Below are 20,019 nucleotides of genomic sequence, written 5' to 3' on the forward strand. Positions count from 1 at the left end.
AAGGATTTTTTTTTACTCATGTTTTGTGAGAAGCCAATAGTTTAGCCAATTTTTTAGCTAAGGAAGCCATAATTGAGTTTTGTATTATTTTTAGCTGTTATTTTTGCAGGCTTCTTTGCTATATAATCTGCAGTCATTGTTTGTGTGGTGTCAAGTTGATGCTGCGGGTAAGGGACTGTCTTCAGATATTTAGGTGCCTCATATGAGTTGTTGATAGGGGGCACTGATGTGTTTAATGTTGGCTTTAATAGCCTCTAGCTAAGGTGTTTAGTTTTGATACTGATTGGATTTTGCTTAGGCCACGGATTTATTAGTCTTGTGTCCATTCACTGGTTTGTTTGCTTGGATAGCTTCCAGCTTTTTATTTACTGTTATTGAAAGCCATTTTCTTTACTGCTGCTGAACTTCTTAGATTTTGGTTGTATTTTGGTCTTGAATGTATTCCCTTATGCTAGGTTTTTTCACTTAGCATGTTGAGTTCTGGGTTTGGGTAGGTCTGTTGGCCTGAGTCAGACTTGATCATACTAAGTTTTTGCTGACTTATTATTTTTAATAAAAAAAATTACTATTTATATATATAAAAAAAAGAACAAAAACAACATTTTTCAATATATATAATCAAATAATCATTCAATAGCTATCTTTCACTTGTTATGCAATTGAGTTTTCATAATTTTTCATTACAGAAAATATGTTTTAACATTTGCAATTGTAATAGATAATATTAACGTGAATTTCACAAGCCAACAAACTAATAAATATACTAATTTTTATATATTATACATGTCAATTATTAAAACAATAAATACAAAATTATTATATGATAAGTACTACATTGTTAGAACAGTAAGTATAAATTATTAAATATTATAATATTTTAATGAAATAAAAATTAGTTTAATGGAGTTATATATATAAGAACTACCAAAAAAAAAAAAAAAATTACCTACTCAATATGAAGTAGAGCTGCCCTCACTCTTGACAGTCAGACATCGAAATAGCCACCCTAGTTAACCAAATTAATTCATTGACTAACTAATAAAACAAAAAAAATATAAGATGAATGAAGAGATGTATCTATTAAATAAATAATTCTCACATATTTATATCTCGGGCCTAAACAAGAATTTTTTGTGTAAGCAAATCACATACACTTCAACATTATAATGACAAATATCACAAAATTTTGAATCAATTCCATTTCCTTAAATACAATTCAACTCCAGATAAATTCTTAACTTTCAAGGAAACCGGATTATCTCCTCTGAAGAATGAATTGATTTAAAAACAATAAATTCTAATACAGTTACACAGATGTATAATATGTCATATACGTGCATTGCTCTCTGGCTACAGTATATATTATCTATCCCTATACCAATATATATTAATAGAGATCTATAACATTCATATTCAAAGAAAAACAAATGATTTAAAGCAAACAAAATTGGCTTGAAGAACTTGGAAATCAACTTTGGTAGCCAACTTCTGTTATTTTCCAGCTTCACTATCATTTTAGCTTCTATTTGGCAGAAGATCACGCTTCAAGTTTCTTCTGTAAAAATCTTGAAAATAAAGTCACGAAAGCGTCTTGAATATTGCTTAGGATCAACAGCTGATATTGAACTGGGATCATACTGGATGGATTTGTACGCATGCTCAAGCTTCTTGCTAATGTCGTAGTCTTGAAGTATGTCTATGATACCAAAAAACATTATCACATCATAATACTCTCCTGTTGGTTCTCCTACAAGTTGAATTTCACAGTCATTTCTTCTCATAGTTCTTTCCACTCGTGCTGGCATGTTTACACCCAATCTAATCCGAGCCCACCTGCATTTCTCAATATTTAGTTAGCATAAATCGGTGCTCCTTGGAAGATTATATCCACTAAATGTAGCCTTCCTTTGCTTTTGCTAAGGAGACTGTTTTCATAACTTTAATCCGTGACTGGAAATTTTAAACGATGAGAAAGTTTGCATAGATCTAGTTCATTATGGACCCAAGACACCACGATGGATCAGATCAAAGTAAGAAAAATCCTTAAACTATGTTTTTTTCACATTAGAGAGTTCCTTTGATGTAACGATAAAGTTACTTCATTTGTGACTTTGAGTTTATAAGTTGGAGCCAGATAGTCTATTTCCAAAGTAGGGGTAAGTCTGCGTACATGAACTCTCTCAGAGCCTTGGGTCAGCCATTTTTACTTTTTACCTTTTTTTTAATTTTTATTTTTTTATGCTGTTATAAGAGTAATTTTTACCTGGCTGGGTCTAGAAGAAGATGATCCATATCGGCTCTTGAAAGGCGCGGACCTCCATCACTCTCAGTCTCACCTGCAGATGAGAACTTAGTAGTTTCTTGATTGTTCAGCAATATAAAGAGTTCTGATTGAAAATCAAGCGCACATATGCAAGAAAGGATGAAAATAACCTCCAGAATTAATACGAGAAGCAGAAGGAATCAGGTCCCCACTATGTGATACTTCTCTAAAGTGAAGACCCACTAGCAAGCTGTAGTCCATAATCCTCTCCTGTTCAAGAAACTCACAATCTCTATCTACTTGCCTGCAAAAATAATTAAATATAATCAACAGGGCCGATGAAGGAAACGGTAAATATAATCAAAATCGTGTTTGGTTTCTAGGAAGGCATAAGAATGCAGCCATTCACTATATATCAGGTTGAAGCAGTTGACAAAAATCATCACTAAGAAATTGTCGACTGTATTTAGGAAACAATTAATGCAATCTATTTGTTTGCAAAAGGAATATGAAGGATTAAGGGAAGGACAGTCATTAGCATCATGAACTTATTGTGGTGCATACAAATTTGAACCATGAACATGATCAAAAACACTATACCAATGAAGAATTTTCCATAATAATGCTTTCCAAACAAAAATTTGAAAATCAAGAATAGCAGGGATACAAATAGTATAATCCTATACAATTGAAAAGAAAGTAAGTAAACCAATGAGCTTAGTGATACTGGAGTGGATTCCAAGGCTGGGAGGAGATCTCAGAGTTGGAGTTTCAATTGGAGTGGATTGTACCAAGCTGTTATTGTTGTGATGGCCCAAAAAAAAAACGGGGAGGTATCCAAGAACAAAGTAAGCAAACTGTATGCACCTGCAAAACTCTTGAAACCATGATTTCTGTAGTCTGAATATGAAATTCAGATCTAAATCTTTAAGGATAGTTGTTGATTCAATCTCTGATTCAGGTTTATCTGTTATTCGACCAAGTGAAGATCCCTTCAAGTCGAAACGTCTATGGATGGTGTACTCGGAACAAAAGAGATTCCCCATAATGATGAATCGTACCTGGATTATCAACTTCATTACATTAGTGCTCATAAATTGGGTTAAATTTATTAACGTAGATACTCATAATAGTATCAACTTATACTAATTCTTGCAAAGCAAGAAGCCTCATGCCTTGTGGACACCCACCTGTTTTAATTCATCTCCTATAGCCATTTTCTTGCATAATGCTAAAGTTTATTTACCTTCTTCTGGGTAGGGCCAGTTAGCTTCACACAGTGCAGACCAAAAAATTTGGTAACTAAAGTGTTCTCAAAAGCTCTAAAATGGTTGTAATAGGCGGCAAGCATCCTTATAAGCACCTGAACCATTAGTCAACTTAGAGGCTGAACATGATTAGTAACAGGCAACATTAATTTCTGTACATAATTAACTCACTTTTACTTCTGCTTTCTTCATTGTCTTTATCATATAGCGATCATCATTGGTCAAGTAAAAGAAGCTACCACTTTTTCCAGGAGAGGAAAGTTCACGAAGTGCATCATTCCCACATATAGATAACATGTAATCAGCTGGATCCACCTTGAATAGCTTCCTTAGAGTCCTGAGAAGAGGAAAACAATATGATATATGAAGAAAATGGCTGTAATTTCATGAGTGTATTAATATTAACAATATCCAAGTGCATTTGTCTTGATCAGACAATCTTGTTACTAAGTTATTATGTGTAGGCTTAATGATCTCTAATGGCTCACTATAAAGGGCAAACTTGTGAAAATGGTAAGCAAATTCTTGCCTATAAACCAAAGTTCATAATTGACTCAAGACACATTATGTATGGTAGGATCCAAATATTAAATAAGTGAGACCCACGTATTTGTATCTAGAGCCCATGATGCATCAGGTTAGGCAAGTTTTTTCCATCCAGGTCTTAATCAGACAATCTTGTTGCTAAGTTATCATGACTTGTGTAGCCTTAATCTCAAATGCCTCACTGTTAACTGCAACCTGTGAAAATGCTAAGCAAATATATATGAAATATTCATGAATTGAACGAAATAAGTAATAACATGGAAAGCTATTTTAACATGGAAAGCTATTTTCATACATCTAGTATAATAAATTACAAATTAAGGTGTAACCTGAAAACCAATGGGCAGTAGTCCTTCCATTTAAATTCAGAAGACTGGTGAGGAGGAGTATGCTTTGTTCCTTCTGGAGGAAATCTTGTCCATACTTTCTCCTTGGGGTCAAAGGCTGAAGCCTTCAAATCAAGGGATGCAACTGGAGCTGGTCTTCCAACAGAATGCCTGAATAATTGCTCCACAAATTGGTAGTAAGTAGCAATCCATATAAAGCTTTTTTTTTAATATAAAATTCATATGGGAACAAGATAAACAAGACATCATAATAATAGATTGAATCTACCAAAGAATTTCTCGAAGGATGGTTGCTAAAGGCTTTTCTAACCAATAAAATCAATGTTACAACTTCACTTATGGAAGTTAGTGGTTGAAATTCCATAAATGGCTAGATATAAAATTCCAAAATTCCTTTGTCTTGATTAAAGACAGGACACAGGACGATGAGAATTTCAATATTAATTCCTCAAAAGATTAGTCGGATTGATTAATATAGATCATTCACTAGCTATGATAAAAGAATAAGCCAACTATTTTTTTGTTAGATGGTATTTTAATTCTTCAATATATATGGTCAAAAGAAATCCTACTTGAACAATACCAATAAATAACATTGATAAAATCTAGGAAAATTCATTTAACAAAAGAAAAGGGACCAAAAAAAAAAAAGAAGAAAAAAGAATAAACAAATCAAAGATCTATAGAAGAAAAAAAGAGCTCAAAAAATTTGAAGTAATACCTGATTCCAAGTTGGAGATTGAGCATAAGCTCATAATTCTTATGTCCTTTGCATATTGTTTCTCCTTGTCTCTTCACAAATTTTGGTACCTTTATTGGAAGCCTTTTTGGAAACCCTTCATCAACATATAAACCTAACAAATCAGCTTCCAAAGGTTTCCCAACCATTGGATTCTTATCATTTCCATCAACATCCTCTGCTTCCCACAAATTCATCCTATCAAATGGCCTTTCTACACCTACACTTACCCTTCCATCAACAGACATCCTCCTAGGCTTCTCACCTCCACCTTTTGACGAATTCCAAACCGCAAGCCTCTTTTGTGATGGCAAGATTGAAACCTTCTCACCAGGACAAATCTGAGATTCAGATAAATGAATCTTATACACATCTTCAGGATTCCATTCAAGATTCTGTTCTGTGGATGATCCTGAAGGATAATAAGTCCCATTTTGTTCTTCAGGATCCTTGCTCCAATTCCCTACGTAGAAGCTTCCGTCAGGCCATTTGAATGTTCCATTGCCTTTAGGCACACCATCTTCCCAATTCCCATCATACCTGTTCCCATTACTCCACACAAAAGTCCCTTTACCACAGATCTTTCCATTCTTCCAATCACCAATATAATGATTACCATTCGTCCACTGATATTTTCCATGTCCTTCCTGCAATCCACGGCGCCATTCGCCGTCATATAAATCTCCATTAGCGAAACTCTTTACTCCATGACCATGCTTCAAGTTCATGATCCATTGTCCTTTATAGGTATCACCACTAGGCCCTGTATATATACCATTTCCATCCATATATCCACTTTTGAACTCTCCTTCGTAAGTAGCTCCTGAAGGCCAACTAAACTTTCCTCTTCCCATGGTTTTTCCTTTATTCCATTCCCCTACATACGTGCACCCATCTGTCCATAGATATCTACCTTGTCCACAAGGGAAATTATCGTACCATTGGCCGGTATAGTAATCTCCATTAGGCAAGACTTTCTCTGCTTGGTAAGATTCCAGAGCGACACCTCCATTATTATGATCATGATCTTCTTCATTTTCGTCATCTGCATGGGCTACAGAGACGGTGCCAAAGATGCTGTTTGCTCTTTTCTTGGCGGCCTGAGTCTTGCGTAAAGTGGCTTCCCATGCCTTTATAACTCCGCTTTGTTCTTTGCTCATCTTTTTTTCTTTTCTTCCGTGATATGGAGTCGATTTTTTTCACCTTCACATGCTATTGTAGGATAAAAGTGATTGATAAATGCATGAGCTCTTGGATTTGGGATTCGTTTGGAGAGAAATCATGAACAGCTTAGATGAGGAAAATGTGTTTGTTACCAGAAAGAATCATAGAATGTGAAATCCTACAACAATGGTGGTGTTCTCTCTCTCTCTCTCTCTCTCTCTCTCTCTTGTTTTCTTGTTATCTTTTCTTTTCTTTTTTTTCTCTTTCTTGTTTCTGTGAAGGGAGCGAAAAGAGCGATTGAACCAAAGACTGCCTTTTTCTTCTCCAACCAGAACAAACATTCATGTCTGACTCAAATTTTCGCTTCTAACTTCTGTTTTTTCAGTTATTTAGAGAATTTTCTATTCTCACTGTGCCTGCACATTAATCTCACACAAATCTTGCGTAATTTAGACATCTGTCAAATCATTGATAAATTAGAAAATGTCATGCAAAACCATTGCCGACATTAGATTATAAATAATTATTTTTTAATTCTATATAAATATAGTGAAATTAAAGAAATAAGAAGCTACTGCATGCAAGCATTAAAAAAAATTATAATTTTAATTTGGTAGCATTGTATTAAGTTAATTTTTTTATTTTAATGGTGGAAAATGATAAATAATTATTTTTTATATAACGAGAATAAATATTCCACTAAATCAATTATTAATTTAATTATAATATAAATAGACAATATTAAAATTAAAAATTTAAAATATATAATCATTTGTCAACCAAGTCAATTTTCTGTATTACAATGATTAAATTCTAAATAAAGAAATTTTAGTTTATATAACAAAACTTTGTGAAAGGATTATTCCAACAGTAATCAAGTAGTTCTACATCAATCACATAATATTGATTACAAAGAAAATTATTATTCACTTAAAACACTGTATGTATGAAGAAATTCATCAATTAAATATATAAATTTTATACATTTATGTATTAAATTATTAATAGATTAAATTTAAATAAGAATTTCTCTATTATATTAATAAAAAATTATATTATAAAATTAATATATTTACAATGATTTTTATTATAATTAACTATTATAATGAAATTTTTATATATTTATTGATTTTATTAAATAAAATTTTTTAATTAACTTATCTAAATTTAAATTATAAAATTTATTTATTTATTTATTTATTTTTTTAGGAAAGGATTTGGGCTTGTCTTATTGTGACAGATTGTTGAATTTGAAACCATAAAATTTCATGTAAGCAGGGGATAGAGAATCATTATGTGTCTTTGCTGTTAAACAGAGAGAGATGATGATCTGCTACCTCTATACAACCTGACAAACAATTGAAAGGACAGGAGAAGTCAAGGTGCCTAACTATACTATTTATAGCTTCCCTTACAAAATTAGCTTTTAATCCTCAACCTCAATTTCTTAATCTCTTTCTTAATTTGTCCATTGGTAGTACTGCTAAATTAAGAAAAATAATTAAAAGAAAAGCATGTAGTAAACTGTAAATGGTCATTTTCAAGTAATAAAATCCTAACAATTTTTTATATTATGTTTTTTTAGTTTGAATTAGTTAAACATTTTAATTAAAATATTGATAGAGTTATCAATATAACAATTTACACTTGTATTCTTAACTTTTTTTTTAAATAACTTAAATAATTCAAATTGAAGGAAAATACCTTTAATACTTACATTACATTTTACCCCTCACATTTTGATTCTTTTAAGAATGAAAAACTAATATTTTTTGAAAAAAATTAAGGATTAAAATGTTAGTCTCGCAATATATGATATTTTAATAAAATGACAAGTGTTATGAAGTTAAAAAAAAAAAGAAATAAAAACTATTGAATTGAATTTGAATAATATATAAATATTCCTTCCATTTATTTTTATCACTTGCGTTTAGGTTTTTATTTTGTTCAAAATTATTGGTCGCATTTAGAAAATTAAGAAATATTAATTATTTTTTTTAATTTTACCCTTTATCGTTATTAAATATAATAAATATTTATACAAAGAGTAATTAAATGAGATAAAGGGTAATTTAGACAAGCATTAGTATGTTCTTATAAAAATGAGAATACTTATTCATTTCCTTAATCACCATATATATATATATATATATATATATATATATATATATATATATATATATATATATATATATATATATATATATATATATATCAAATTTAAAAAGGTTAAATTATTATACTTTATTTTAAATTTTAAAAATAAATATAAATGGATATAAATAAATTTATAAACCAAGACAAGATTCATATACACTCCAACGTAGCAATTTTGCGAAAATTTGTTGCTAAATGGCTTGTGGACTTGGTCATTGACAAGTAAAGGGTAATCGTAATGTGTATTGTTTGATGGTATGTGGTTACTTAGATATCAATTTATCTGTCTTATCGCCAAAGGTGAGTTATGATGAGTCACGAGTGAAATAGTTAATAAGTAAACACAAAGTTAGATATTACACGTGTTTGAACTATTATTTTTACGAATTATTTATTAAAAAGACATATTTCATGAAAAATGATAAAATAAATTATGTGATTCATACCATATATAAAAAATATATAACTAATAAAGGTAATAAAGTAAAGATCTCAAATTTAAAATTTTATGGGATCTTAAAATGAATCTCATTTTGTGTCTCAGGGCTCCTATAAGTTATTTGTGACTTAATTTAATATTTGCTTTTTTAGGGTATTGTCAAAGCAATATTAAAGGTTTGGTTTGATAGGACATTTTTAAAAAATTAAGTTAAATTGATGTTAAGAGAATCATGAGATGAGAAAGAGAATTAGCGTATTATATTAATTTGTAGAAAATCAAGTTAAATTGAGGTTACGAGAATCGTGAAAATAGGAAGATCATTGTTGTATCATATTAATTTGTATTCACTAATATGTCAATTATAATTTGTCTAAGTAATAAAATATTATTGTGAATACAATGTATATCATTAGTAAATGAGATAATGAGAGATTAAAAATGTAATAAATGATTTAAGGTATATTGAATTTACTCAAAGTATCATTATTTGAGAAGCTATATACTCCGAGTAGATATCAATGCGCCTTTGATGTTTAATCACACAATTTATTTGTTGAGTATGAATAATATTGTGGAATTAAGGTGAGAATTGCTTCTATTAAGTGTGAGCAGAAAATGTTGGAAACTAATCTAAGTCGCTCAAGATGGGTCAATCCAAATCTCATATTCTGTAAAAATAAAATATAATACATTAAAAGGAGGTATTGTGTTGGGCACAAAATTAAATGAAGCTTTTTGCCCTATATAGAACGATACAAGAACACAAAATTAAGAAGAAAGTGCTGTGTTGTGTTTAGTCCTCGGTAGGTGTGCATGGTGTGGATATGATGGATGTCTAGTTTATTTTGGTTTAGTTTATTTGGAGTGTCGAAGAAATTGTTTCTATAATACTAAGAAAACTTAGATTGTGAATTAATGAATATAATTCATTATTCTAATGTGTTTATATTATACACAAATAATATAAGAGCTTGGACCTATGAATTTTAGCATGAATTTATTTTAAGTCGTAATTAAATTTTCAATATTAATAGTTTTAAATATCTATGCCTAAAATTTGAATTAGTTGCACATTCATTTGGTCTAGAAAGGAGAGTTACCAATATATTTTAGCTAATATAAGTATAATACAATGTATAAAAATGGTAAATGGATCGAATCAAGTCTAGTAGATTTGAGTTATTTAAGTTATAGGCATATTTGATCTCATCCTTTTTTGAGGTGAGTTTAAATGTGATAATTTTACAATATGGGTTACTTTTGGTATGTCAAAGGTTCATGTTATTTTAATTTATCAATCTTTTTCAGATGGATTTGAGTAGACTCATTTCCTATTGCAGCATGATTTGCTCACTCATATCCTTGTGTATACAGAATTTTTGATTAAATTTATGTGTAATGACCTAATTCTGAATCATTACGGCACTAAAGCCATAGGAGGCATAAGAACACCAGAACCTATGGTATGCCAGCTTGACCTTTAGCTTTTCTTTTAACTCTTTTATAATATATCATTATAAATACTTGGGTGAGATCCATTAACCTACTATTCATGAAACATCATTTCATTTATCATTTCCTAATTTGTTAAAAAATTCTACTTTCATTCCATGGAGCTTATCTCATAGGGTCTAGGTAGGGCTTTCCATCTCATTTATTTATATTCTTTCCCCTAAAGCTGGAATCTATGTAAGTGAGACTTTTCATCCTCTTATGCTTTTCATGACCACTTTGAAAAACAAATACTTTCTCATAAAATTAACAAATCTTTTTAATATACTTTTATGCAAAATGTACAATAATATGCATAGTGCTAAGATAGCCAAAATCATATATTTCTTAAAAGAAATCCACAAAATGATATTAATTATACATACTTCATCAAATTTTGAAGCTTAATTATTCAAAATCTGCTAACTGCTATCCTTACTCGTGTCTTTGAAAGCGATAGACAGAAAAAGAGAGTGAGTGTATACACTTAGTGAGTAGAGAATATTTACATTGCAATTTAATTTTAATATTTTTGGGCCCTAAATAATTAATAGGTCTGAAATATTAAATTAAATTTCCTATTTAATGTGGTCTACCCATAACTCAAACTGGTAGAAAACCAACAATCAATGTGTATTAATTATATGGAGTTAGATTAATTAAATAATTACCTGCACATATGAATATTATTTATTGGCAATTACTGATATTTTAATGTTTAACATATCTATTAAAGATGATGGGCATGAAAGTGGAGTAGTGAGAAAGTAGGCATGAAGTGGTGCAAGTGGATAGTTATGGGAGTTAGTGGGTGGTTTTCGATGGTTATGGATAATGGAGTAGTGGTGAGAAGAAAGTGCAAGTGTTGAAAAAAGTGGTAACCACCAAACTTGACCACCAAGCAACTCTTCCTCTATAAATTGATGTGCTAGGCTTCATATAGAACACAACACAACAACAAACAATCAATCAATCAACACCTAACAATCATAATATCCTTGCTCAAATTTTCTTTTAGTTAACCTTTTTTTTTACAATTCAATAACTTTCTTTATTTTTTGGTATAGTATCAATTTCAATTCAGCATGTTTTTTCTTTTTAAGCAAACAATTTATAATTCCTCTATAAATACTTCATTTCCTGTACTCAAGATCTTAAGTTTTCAATGCACTTTACAATTTCTTGTTCATATTCTACTTCTTGCAAATCGGCTCTCTAATTTCTCAGCAAGCCAATTTACTATTTTCTACAAATGTTTACATTTTCAAGCAAATCAATCTTTCAATTTATTAAAGCTTTCATTTACACCTTTTGCACATATTTATAGTTTCTTAGCAAGCAATTTACTCTTTCAATCAAGCGCAAATTTTATCTTTTCTGCATAGATTTACTTTTCAAAGCAATCATGCATTAACAAACTTTAATTTTCAAGCACAACATTTACTCTTTCATGCATAAGTGATCTTTTAATTTCTCAATAGTCAATTCTAGTTCTTAAAATTTTCAAGTTAATCAAGTAGAGATCTTTGATGAAGTGCATCCTAGTAGAGTTAAGGAACCTAAGGGAAAATTTAGTCCTTTATTTCCTACCAATTGCTTCGATTAGAAGTAAGACCAACATAAATACATTTACAATTGGAATCATACATGTCCCTAGCATGTTCGCAATTTAACTCTTATGTGTGAAAAAGGCCATATCCGCCTTTGACACATGTAAATTGAGTATAATCAATTTCACATGGAAACAGTTTTTGGCACGCCCAGGGGGACTTGCTTATACTTTTTACTCTTTTCATTCACATTGAGGTTGTAGTTTTCACACAAAAGTTTCGAACATCATGCCCCAAAATAAGGATTTTTATGAAAAAGAAGCCACAGGGCTAGTCCCTAAAAGAGTAGCTATTGAAGCTGAACTTAATGATAATGAACAATAAGATCTTAATAATGAGTCACCTGTAGGATAAAAGGTGGCCCCAATTGCATTTGATATGGCTAGCATTGGCACTCAGATTGCTCAATAAGTGACAAAACAAATTAAAGCTAGCATCAAAGTTGCTTGTGAGACTGGCTTCAAGACACTATCTATTAAGCTAGAATGGATTAGTTGAGGGTCTATGAGAACTCTGCTTGAAGCAATAATCATAGGTAGTCATGTCGTGACTAACTTGTCAAAGTCCAATGAGGTGTAAGTAACATTAACCCAAAAAGAGCAACATTACCAGCCACCTCAAAGGAAAGAAACAACTCTAATGACTACTCCTACACAAGCATAAAGCTTATTCAATGGTCGACAGGGAGGTAACTTCTATGCTATTACCAATCCTACCACTCACCCATATGCATATCATATTGTAAATTTAAATATTGTCGTGAATAATGCAATGAATAATATGGATAATGCTAGGATTAATTATGTGGCACCACCAACACTTATGCATGCATCCATGTTACATCATCCCAAACCTCATGTTGACCATAAAGCCCTTAGGACAGGTGTTGGAGAGTTGTATGGACTTGGCTTTTGTTAAATAGGCAGTCCTGAGTTTCATAAACCCTATCCAAACTAGGTGGATTGGAATAATCCCTTTCCTAGAGGTTATAAAATACCTGAGTTCACTTTGTTCTAAGGAGATGGGTTACAGTCTGCTTTAGAACATATTGGAAGGTTTACTGTGCAATGTGGTAAGCTTGCTAATTTTGAGAATTTTGACATGTTTAAACAAAGGCTATTTTCCAATTCCCTAACTGCATTTGCATTTTCTTGGTATGCTTCATTACTTAGAGATTTTATACACACTTCGTAAGACATGAAACACTTATTTTAGATACAGTTTTATAAAGCTGAACATGAAGTATCTATTATTGAGTTGTCTAAAATTTACCAAAGGCCATGAGAGTCTATAGTTTCATACATATCTAGGTTCAAAAATATGAGCAAAAAATGCAAAGTAATTTTGCCAGAATATGAGTTTGTCAAATTGGCTCAAGGTGGTTTAGACATGAAGCTTAAAAAGAAGTTTCTAGATATGGAGTTTAGAGATTTCTTTAAGTTTGCTATGAAAGTAGCAGACTATGAAGAGCTGCTTAAGGAAGAAAATCCAAAAAGGAAAACTTCCATGGGTACCTATTTTTAAGAAACTTTTAATGATGATGGTATTGTTGATTTTATTAATATGGATAGTCGTGTTTGTCCTATATTATCTAAACTAGCAAAACCTCCAGAACCATAAAGGAAAGCTTCTTCTAACCCTCTGCCACCCCAAAACAATATTCTTTTGACCTAACTAGGGTGGAGGATATTTTTTATTTTCTCTTGTAGGAGAACTTTTTTACTCTTCCATAAGGACATGAGATGCCATCTAAAGAAGAGGTAAAGGGCAAGGATTACTGCGAGTATCATAATGTTTGGACTCATCACACTAATTACTATTAAGCATTCAAGAATTTGATATAAGGCAAGATCAACAAGGGTATGCTCAAGTTCCCAGACTAAAGAAAGACTTCAATGTTGATTGATGAGGATTTGTTTCCAATAGTGGCAACCATTAATGCCACCAATATCAATCTAAATGCACTATTTGAAGAAAAGAAAACTGGGAATAAGATATAAAAAAATCCTAGTCTAAAACTAAAATGGGCTTAGGTTCCAAAGTAGCAGATTTATAAGGTTCTTGGTAGATAATAAATGAGACCAATAAGGAAGGTTACACTAGTGAAACAGATCACAGGACTTGGGCATTGAAAGCCAAATGCAACAAAGGAAAGAGTTTGGTTTGTGGTACCAACTGGAGATACACCTGCTGGTGAATGGAGTCTAGTTCAACACAAGAAATTTCCTAAGCCACTGACTACGATATAGAAAAGGAGATTACAACAGTTAAAAGCTGAACAATACTGCAAGAAGTAATTCAACACCAAAGGCTCTATTCAATATCAGAACACGACTTAGGCATACAATAAAAGAGTGAATAGGAAAAGCTTTGTGAAAGGTGAGCTGGTGTGAAAAGTCATCTTGCTTCTAAGGACAAAAGATATAGAACTAGGAAAATGTTCGCCCAACTGGGAGGGCCCATTCAAGGTGCACTCTATTCTCAAGCATGATACATACTGACTAGCTAGCTTAGATGGAGTCTCATACAAAAAGTGCACCAATGGACTCTACCTCAAAAATTACTATCTTAGTATTTTAGAGGTGGCACAATCAGAAGGCTCAAACAGAATTGCGTAGGGCCATTAACATGGCCTATGTTAGGCTAGCCTCATAGCTGCCAGGTCTATGGTATCATCAAAGTCAAAGCAATAAAACAATGAGTAGACAAGTTCTCAAGGAGTCATTCCATTATTCTTATCATGCATAGACAATTCAGACAAAGCATGTAGAGGGCTTTGCGGCATGTTGGGTATTTGCCAAAGACAATTCATATGAATAATGAAGTGGGTGACAGTGACACAACAAAGGGCTTAGCCCTATTCATCAATTCATAATCACAAAAAGGGCTCAACTTTAGTCATCAAGTCTCATCATGTCTTAAAAGTCAAAATCACAGTTGTCCAAATCATCAGCAAGATTTTGAGTTCAAGAAGAGTTATAAGTGCAGCAGATAAAAAAAAAAATTTAAAAAACAAAAGAGGTAGAGCTCCATCAAAGAAAACTAATCTTTTTAGCTTGTTGGCATCTGGAGTAAGTCACTCTAAGCAAGTTTCCTCATTAGTTTGCAGGCAAAACAAAAAAAGATATTTGTTGTACCTAAACAAATAAATAAGCTCTATAGTTACTAACCAGAGCAAATGGTGCAAAAGCATACAAAGGATCACTACAAGCAAAAGTCAAGTTACAACAAGTTCACTACAAGTGAAAGAAGGTGATGGAAGTACCTAGAGTAATAACTGTAGTAGTATGGAATTCAAAACTCCCATAACTATGCTGGAGGAACATTAATGGTCCATGGAAAGTCAATTCAAAGCAAGCAAGTGGATTGATTTATGTGCACAAGAAGGATAGTGATATTCACTAAGGTCGCTGGATGAAGGCCTGTCCATGATGGCAACACTAGAGGTAGCAAGAAATCTCTCGAGAGTCCTAGTGGGATGCCAACTCAGCTCTAGCTACTAAAGCACAAGTACAAATAATAATGAGGCTTGAAAGGTACTATCTTGCCTTAAAGTTTTCATTACTCAAGAATATAGCTTTGCTAGAATAATTTCCTATAAGCAAGGTTGGGGGCAGCTAGAAGTGAGGTTTTAGTGAAGTACATATGTGCTTAAGTGTTGAAGTAGAATGATAGGAAGTGATTTGGGTACTTAAGTTGAATTGTAGTGTGACTTGAGGTTTAGATTTCTAGAATTTGGTATGTGTTCCATGAGATTGCCTTGCTAAAATTTTTAGGAAATATCCTTGGATTTTGGATAAGTTTCTTTTTAGGATTCATTTATTATTTCTACAATATGACATGATTGTTCTTAAATTGTGGTGAAGATTTTGTGGTTTAAGTTGATATAAGTAGACTAAAGTTTGGTACCATAAAGTGAAGTGTAAGAGTTTGTGTAAGTTTGGTTATGGGGTGGTACAAGATCTATTGAAAGACAATTTGGGAAGTAATGAAGGGTGTTATGGTGTTGTGAAGTGAGAGTTGAGTTGAAACATTTATGCAAAAATATTTTTATAATTTGTCTATATTGGGTAAGCAGTAAAAAATTAGGATTAGTACCACAAGTCAACATTACAATCATTTGGTCTAGAATTTCTCAAAGATGCAAGTATCAGTTTATGCAATGGATACGAGCTTACAGAGAGCAAAGAAATTGGTATTATAAGGTGTGTTTTGATACTGCAAAAATTTTAGCAGCATTTCCTCATATAGTTTGCTGTGCCAAAATTTTCTCAATACCGCAAAGGGTCACAACTAAGTCCATAAACCACAAAAAAAAAAAGATATTGTTCAAGGTCTGTAAGTTTTTAGGTCACACAGTTTAGAAGTTCAATATGTGGTTAAGATTTTCTCAACAATCAGAGGACTAAAAAAATTCACAGAAACTCAATTCACAAGTATCATTCATCAGTTACAGGGTATGGACAAAAATCATGCAGTATAGTATCAGTTTATTCACAGGTACGTTACCCCAAAAAATCTGATACTAAAAATTCATTAGTTTTATTCAAAGTACACTACTTGAAAATTTTATGATACTCAAATTTCATCTTTCTCATCAAATTTTTTGCCCAAAAAAATTCTAGTACCCAAGATTATTAGCTCTATTAATTTTTTGTTACTTGAACATTCTAATACCCATAATCGTTAGTATCGTCAAATTTTTTATGCAATCTCACCAAATTTATCAATAGTTCATTACCCATAAAATTTTTTATGCTCAAAATTTGCATTTTCATACCATTCTCATCAAATCAATCAATAGCTTCTTATTCGAAAATTTCTAATACATCAAAAATCACTAAAAATTGTTAAAGAATGAATACCTTTTTGTTGTGCTTTCTGCTTTCTTTTCCTTCATTTTCTTTTCTTTTCTTTTCTTTTCTTCCTCTTTCTTTTCTTTTCTTCCTTTTCTTCTCCCTTACCGCCCACTGTTCCTTCCTCCTTGGTTGGTGTTCTTCCTTCCTATCCCTTGGTGGTCGGCAATGGTTGCTCCTTGGGTGTTCTTTTGCCACCAGTGTTGGATAATTAGGATGGTTTTTTTTTTTGTGAGATTTTGATTTGGATGAAACTTTGCATGACAGAGTTTGGGAAATTAAGAGAGAAAAATTAATGGAGAGAGAGAGAGAGAGAGAGAGAGAATTGGCAAGAGAGTGAGAGGGAGAGAGAGGGAGATTGCTTGGGTGATGGAGATAGTGTGAATGGTGAGTCCTGAAGGTTTGGGCATCTGTGTGAGGTTTGTGTATCTGTGTCAACTAATGGGCTTATAATTGGGTGAGTGAGAGTTGTGATATTAAGCCCATTAGTGAGGAAAAATGTGAGATTGGTCTGTTATGTTTGGGTAAAAGAGTTGGGTTTGGGCTCATTATATTAGAAAAGCAAATGGGCATGTGAAATTGAGAGCTATAAGACTAAGCCCATTTGAAAGAAAATTGATAGTCTATTATATTTGGGTAAGGAATTTGTGAGATTAGGTTTATCATTTATCGGTAAGAGAGTTAATGGATCTATTTGTAATTGGGTGAGATAAAAATAAATTGTGAGTGACCTTTGAGAATTAAAATACTACATTATTTTAACTTTCAGGGTCTTTGTGGGTTGAGAGAAAATTGATCCATGGGTAGTGAGCTAAAAAAAATTAAATAAGTGGTTTGTATAAAAAAAAAAGGAAAAATAAAATAAAGAGCTGAGAGAAAAATGTGAGCTTAGTCATAGGTAAAATTCAAAACTAATTTTATTAAATAAATTTTGGCTGGCACATCGCTAGTTAATTTCTATTCAATAAAATTAAAATGTTCTCTTATTTAATTTATTGGGTAAAATAAAATTTTGGCTCTATAATTATTACTAATTTTTATTCAATAGATTAAATCCTTCAAGAATTTCTTCATGAAAGCAAGTCAGCAAGAGCAACACAAAAGCTGCAAAATTTCAAGTCCAGTTCAAAACAGCTAAGTGACTGCTGAGATGACATTCAACGTTTTCTCTACATGTGTACAGCCTAAATCCTCAAGCTATATACATGGGGGGCATCTGTTTATACCAAAATTTAATTTTAATATTTTTAGGCTCCAGTTAATTAATGAATATGAAATATTAAATTAAATTGTCTATTTATTGTGACCTAAGCCATGGCTCAAACTAGAAGAAGACTAATAGTTAATGAGTATTAATTATGTGAAGTTAGACCAATTAAATAATTACTCACACAGATGGGTATTATTTATTGGCAGTTATAGATATTTAATGTCTAACACATCTACTAAAGATGATAGGCTTGAAAGTGGAGTAGTGGGAAAGTGGGCATGAAGTGTTGTAAGTGGGTGGTTATGGGAGTTGATGGGCAGTTTTTGGTGGTTATGGATAGGAGAATAGTGATGAGAAGAAATTGCAAGTGGTAACCACTAAACTTGGCCACCAAGCAGCTCTTCCTCTATAAATTAACGTGCTAGGCTTCATACAATACACAACACAATAGTAGTCAATCAATCAATCTATCAATCAATACCTAACAAACACAATGTCTTGGCTCAATTTTCCTTTTAGTTCAATATTTTCTTTTCAACAACTTTCTTTATTCTTTTAGTATAGTATTAGTTTCAATTCAGCATTATTATTTTCTCTTCAAGCAAACAATTTAAAATTCTTCTGCAAATATTTCATTTTCTGTATTCAAGATCTTTAGTTTTCAATGCAATTTATAATTTCTTATTCATATTCCAATTTCTGCAAGTTAGCTCTGTAATTTTTCAGTAAGCCAATTTACTATTTTCTCTCAATGTTTACATTTTTAAGCAAATCAGTCTTTTAATTTCTCAACTCTTTTATTTATATTTTTTGCTCATATTTATATTTTCTCAGCAAGCAATTTACTCTTTTAATCAAGTGCAAAATTTATCTTTTCCACATAGATATACTTTTTGATGCAATTAGCTATGAACAACTTTTACTTTTCAAGCACAACATTTACTCTTTCATGCATAAGCAATCTTTCAATTTCTTAGCAGTCAATTCTAGTTCTTAAATTTTTCAAGTTGATCAAGTAGAGATTTCGATGAAGCGTATCCTAGTTGAGTTAAGGAACCCAAGGGAAAATTTGGTCTTTTATTTCCTGCTAATTGCTCTGATTAGAAGTCAAAATGGCAAAAATACATTTACAAATGGGATCATACGTGTCCCTAGTATGCCCACAATTCAACTTTCACGCATGAAAAAGGTTATATTCGCTTTTGACACTTATAATTTGAGTAAAATCAATTTCACGTGAAAACAAAGAATTACATAGAGAAGGAAATATATTAATAAAATATATTTTTAGCACACGAATGCATTATTCTCATAAATGGTTCCACAACACAAATAATTCACAACAAGGTAGATATAGCATCAAAGGTTCCCATTCCCTTTACTTTCATATCATATTATTTGTCCAATGTGTCCGGCCCATTATAGGAGCTTCTTAGGACTTTCTCTTAGTATATCATATCAAATAATAGACTCAGAGATATAGAATTTCCTCATTGGCACCCTGGAGTATGAGACAAGAATTGCCTTATCCTAACATCCCTTTCTTTTCTTTTATATATGAACTCATAATGCAGGGATGCTATATTACTTTACTTTTCCTTTGTCTTTCCCATTAGGAACCGCTTGGTCATTCATAGCCACCATACACAACACATTTATAAAATGCAATATCTGTCACACCTTACCCCTCTGTAAGGCATAACATGATCCCATAGAATACTTAATGAACTACCGAACTTCACCTACCGATAACTCATTAAGTACCCTACAAGGGATTTTAAAACAAATTTTCTTACATTTTGGAAGTGGTGAGCATTTGGTAGGAATTAAAAACCATTTATTCAAAGTTTAAATTACTAGAAAAAAATTTTGTCCATTTTAATTTTGCCTCAAATTTTATAAAAATTTTGACAGAGTTCCGTTTGT

At 31.7% G+C, this 20,019-nt stretch overlaps 1 protein-coding gene across 1 annotated transcript; it reads right to left on the reverse strand.

Annotated features, from left to right (window-relative positions):
- Nucleotides 1-1,226: 1,226 nt before the first annotated feature.
- On the reverse strand, nt 1,227-16,953 carry LOC110654174 (phosphatidylinositol 4-phosphate 5-kinase 4). Its single transcript, XM_058143977.1, has 9 exons — nt 16,893-16,953; nt 5,146-6,743; nt 4,407-4,574; nt 3,703-3,868; nt 3,510-3,626; nt 3,131-3,324; nt 2,434-2,567; nt 2,264-2,336; nt 1,227-1,833 (listed from the first exon to the last, which is right to left on the reverse strand). Exons 2-9 carry the CDS (start codon nt 6,321-6,323, stop codon nt 1,545-1,547), a joined length of 2,319 nt encoding a protein of 772 aa, XP_057999960.1. The 5' UTR covers nt 6,324-6,743; nt 16,893-16,953; the 3' UTR covers nt 1,227-1,544.
- Nucleotides 16,954-20,019: the final 3,066 nt, after the last annotated feature.

Source organism: Hevea brasiliensis, chromosome 3, assembly GCF_030052815.1.
Source record: "Hevea brasiliensis isolate MT/VB/25A 57/8 chromosome 3, ASM3005281v1, whole genome shotgun sequence".
Classification (NCBI taxonomy): domain Eukaryota; kingdom Viridiplantae; phylum Streptophyta; class Magnoliopsida; order Malpighiales; family Euphorbiaceae; genus Hevea; species Hevea brasiliensis.